General features: G+C 40.3%; 1 protein-coding gene across 1 annotated transcript; it reads left to right on the top strand.

Moving 5' to 3' along the window:
* Positions 1 to 229: 229 nt before the first annotated feature.
* Positions 230 to 2,016, top strand: LOC116552661 (DNA dC->dU-editing enzyme APOBEC-3G-like). The gene is made up of 2 exons (XM_032279374.1): positions 230 to 242; positions 1,211 to 2,016. The coding sequence occupies exons 1-2, from the start codon at positions 230 to 232 to the stop codon at positions 1,705 to 1,707; spliced, it is 510 nt and encodes a 169-aa protein (XP_032135265.1). The 3' UTR covers positions 1,708 to 2,016.
* The last annotated feature ends 1,438 nt before the right edge of the window (positions 2,017 to 3,454 follow it).

Genomic DNA, 3,454 nt, shown 5'->3' with positions numbered 1-3,454 from the left:
TCACTTCTAACTAGTCAAAGAAATCTTCCAGAATCAATAAGACTTCTTTGCAGTACATTCTAGTTTACGTGGTAATATTAACATGCAATTCCTGATCCAAATTGGTTTTCCAAACGAGGTTTCAATAATTGTGTTTGATGGCTACAAATGTGCTTTATGTTTGGTGGGAAATGAAATGGTCTCAACTCATTTTCTAGGTGCAAGTATGTGGTGATAACTCATAGGCAAGATGGCAGCCAGGGGTATAATGAGTCAGATTCTGCCAACATCCTGAATAAGCTTGGAAGCAGATTTCTTCCCTATGTGAGGGAAGAATAGCTTGACCGATATCTTGGTTACAGCCTGGTGACTCTGAACAAAGCTTTCTACTTTGAAAGCCGAGAGAGCATTGGATCATGTACGGAATTTGGGAGAAATAGGAAGAGTCAAGGTTGACTAGATGCTTTTTTAGCTTAAGCAACTAGAAGAATGGAGTGTGTAGGAATGCAGTTTTGGACATACCAAATTTGAGATATTTATCAGGCATTCATGTGAAGAAGTTGAATAGATAGTTGGGCAAACAAATGTGGAGTTCAGGAAAGAGATCTGGCAGCAGCTCTAATTTTGTTAACCAAATAATTTCTCCCAGGGATTCCATGAGGTGGAGAAGAAAAGAAGACCAAACACTGAGCCCCAGGACACACTGAAATTAAAAGGTGAGGCAGAAGAAGCAGAGCAGAGGAGATGACAGAGATGACTGACTCAGTAATCAGTGAGGTGAAGGGCAAGCTGAGAAAGTGTTTGGTAAACTACATCGCCATATATGTACCTATGCAACAATCGTGCATGTTCTTCACATGAACCCCGAAACCTAACATGCAATAAAATATATATATTTAAAAAAAAAAAAAGAAAGTGTTTGATGTCTTGGAAACCAAGTGACAATATGTCAAAGAAAGAAGGAATAATCAGTTGAAAATATTGTGGATGTGGCAAAAAACCAAAAGTAAGAACTTATCATTGACACTGGAATTAGCAACAGAGAGCTTATTGGCAACTTTGGTGAGAGGAGTGGTTTGGGTAAAGTTTAAGCTTGGCCGTTTTGGGTAAAGTTGAACTTGAATGAATTTAAAAGACAATGGGAGGAAATAAATTGGAAACCTGAGGATTACGTGACTTCGTTGCCATTGTTATTGTTACAAAAGGAGTTTTGCTGCAAAGGAGAACAAAGAAATTGTATGTTATGAGGTGGAGCACATGCACAATGGCACCTGGGTCCCGCTGCACCAGCACAGGGGCTTCATACTCAACAAGGCTTCAAATAATCCCGGTTTCCCTGAAGGCCGCCATGGAGAGCTGTGCCTCCTGGACCTGATTTCCTTTTGGAAGCTGGACCTGGCCCAGTGCTATAGGGTCACCTGCTTCATCTCCTGGAGCCCCTGCTTCAGCTGTGCTGAGAAGGTGGCTGAATTCCTTCAAGAGAACCCACACGTGAACCTGCGCATCTTCGCTGCCCGCATCTATGATTATCAACAAGGATATAAAAAGGGCCTGCGCAGGCTGGACAGAGCTGGGGCCTCAATTTCCGTGATGAAATACAGCGAGTTTAGGCACTGCTGGGACACCTTTGTGGATCACCGGGGCCACCCCTTCCAGCCCTGGGAGGGATTAGATGAGCATAGCCAAGACCTGAGTGGGAGGCTGCAGGCCGTTCTCCAGGGAAACTGATAGATGAGCCTCAGTCTCTAAGGAAGGCAGAGACCTGGGTTGAGCAGCAGAATAAAAGATCTTCTTCCAAGAAATGCAACCAGACTGTTCACCACCATCTCCAGCTGATCACAGATGCCAGCAAAGCAATGCGCTCCTGACCAAGTAGATTATTTTAAAAATTAGAGTGAATTACCTTTAATCAAAAATTTATGTGCTATAGTAGTAAGATTGTGCTCAATACAGTCAGAAAAGTTTCAAACCTACTAATCCAGTGACAATTTGAATTGGTTTTATATGTAGAGGAATACAATGAAATACTAAATATTTTCATAAAAAAGAAATTGTATAATAATGAATGGGTACGATCAAGAGAAGAGGACTTTTTGGTTTTGTTTATTTTTAAGAACTAGTGGCATGTTTCTTGACTGATAGAAATGATATGGTACAGAGCTAAAAATGGGTGAGAAGAATTAATTGCTAGAAGGAGGTTCCCCATGTGAGCAAGGGGTCAAGAGCTTCGTGCCTTAGTACAGCTGTTGCCTTAGATGGAGGTGTGCATGGTTTTTGCGTAGGTCCACACAGGCAGAACATGTGGGTGCAGACACCGGCAGGTGGGGAGAAATTGTGGTGGAAATCTGTGGAGCTTCTCTGCTGATTGCTTTGAAGATCTCAATGAGGTAAGGAGCCATATGTCTAACTCAGAATAAGGATGGGGAGAAGGTATTGGAAATTTAAGCAAAGAGGATAGGGAGTTAAATTGTCACTCAGGAGACTAGAAGAGAATTATCTAAGCAAGTTTGTACAATTGCAGGCAGTATTAAATTCCACTTGAGGGGGATAATAATAAACTTAAATTGAGGCGAGTGTGTTTGTATGTATTTTTCCACCTAAATTCAACTTGTGTGCAGCAGCAGGAGAGGCAGAAAGTTGAGTTTAACCAAGATTCTGCTTTTGCTATGTGAGAATTATAAGAAGGATAAGAGTGTTGGGGGTATGTACTTCTTTCTGGCAGTATCTCTTCAATCTTTGCCTATTTTTATTAGGTCATTTTTCTTTTATCATTGAGTTACAAACGTTTTTACATATGGTGGATATGGGCCCTTCACATGATATATGTGTTGTAAATATTTTCTTCCAGTTCTGTGGTTTGCCCATTAATTTTCTTAATGGTTTCTTTGATGAGTAAAAGTTTTAAATTTTGATGAACTTCCATCTATCACTTTGTTCATGATTAGTGTTTTTGTGTCTTCTCTAAGAGATCTTTGTATCCCTAGGGTGAGAAGATTGTTTTGCCTTACGGTTTCTCCTAGAAGTTTTATAGTTCCGGTTTTTACATCTAGCCTGTGATCTGTCTTAAATAAATTTGTGGTTTATTGTACTGAGCTTTATACCATATTAGATTCCAGTTGTTTCAATATCATTTGTTAAAGAGATTTACCTTTCTGTTGAATTGCTTTGACGTTTTTTCAAACATCATTTGACTGTATGTAAGTGGGTCTATTTGTGGGCTCTCTATTCTTTTCCAATGATCAATTTATCTATTTTTGTTGTTGTGAATATGACACAGTTCTGATTATAGACTTACGCAATAGTAAGTCTTGTCCAGGCATGGTGGCTCATGCCTGTAATCTCAGCACTTTGGAAGGCTGAGGCAGGTAGATCACTTGAGGTTAGGACTTTAAGACCAGCCTGGTCAACATGAAGAAACCCCGTCTCCACTAAGAATACAAAAAATTAGCTGGGCATGGTGGTGGGAGCCTGTTAA

Source organism: Sapajus apella, unplaced genomic scaffold, assembly GCF_009761245.1.
Source record: "Sapajus apella isolate SASKATOON/1434 unplaced genomic scaffold, GSC_monkey_1.0 scaffold12, whole genome shotgun sequence".
NCBI lineage: Eukaryota > Metazoa > Chordata > Mammalia > Primates > Cebidae > Sapajus > Sapajus apella.
Note: the sequence above shows the minus strand (reverse complement) of the source record. Positions and strands in the feature narration are given on the sequence as shown.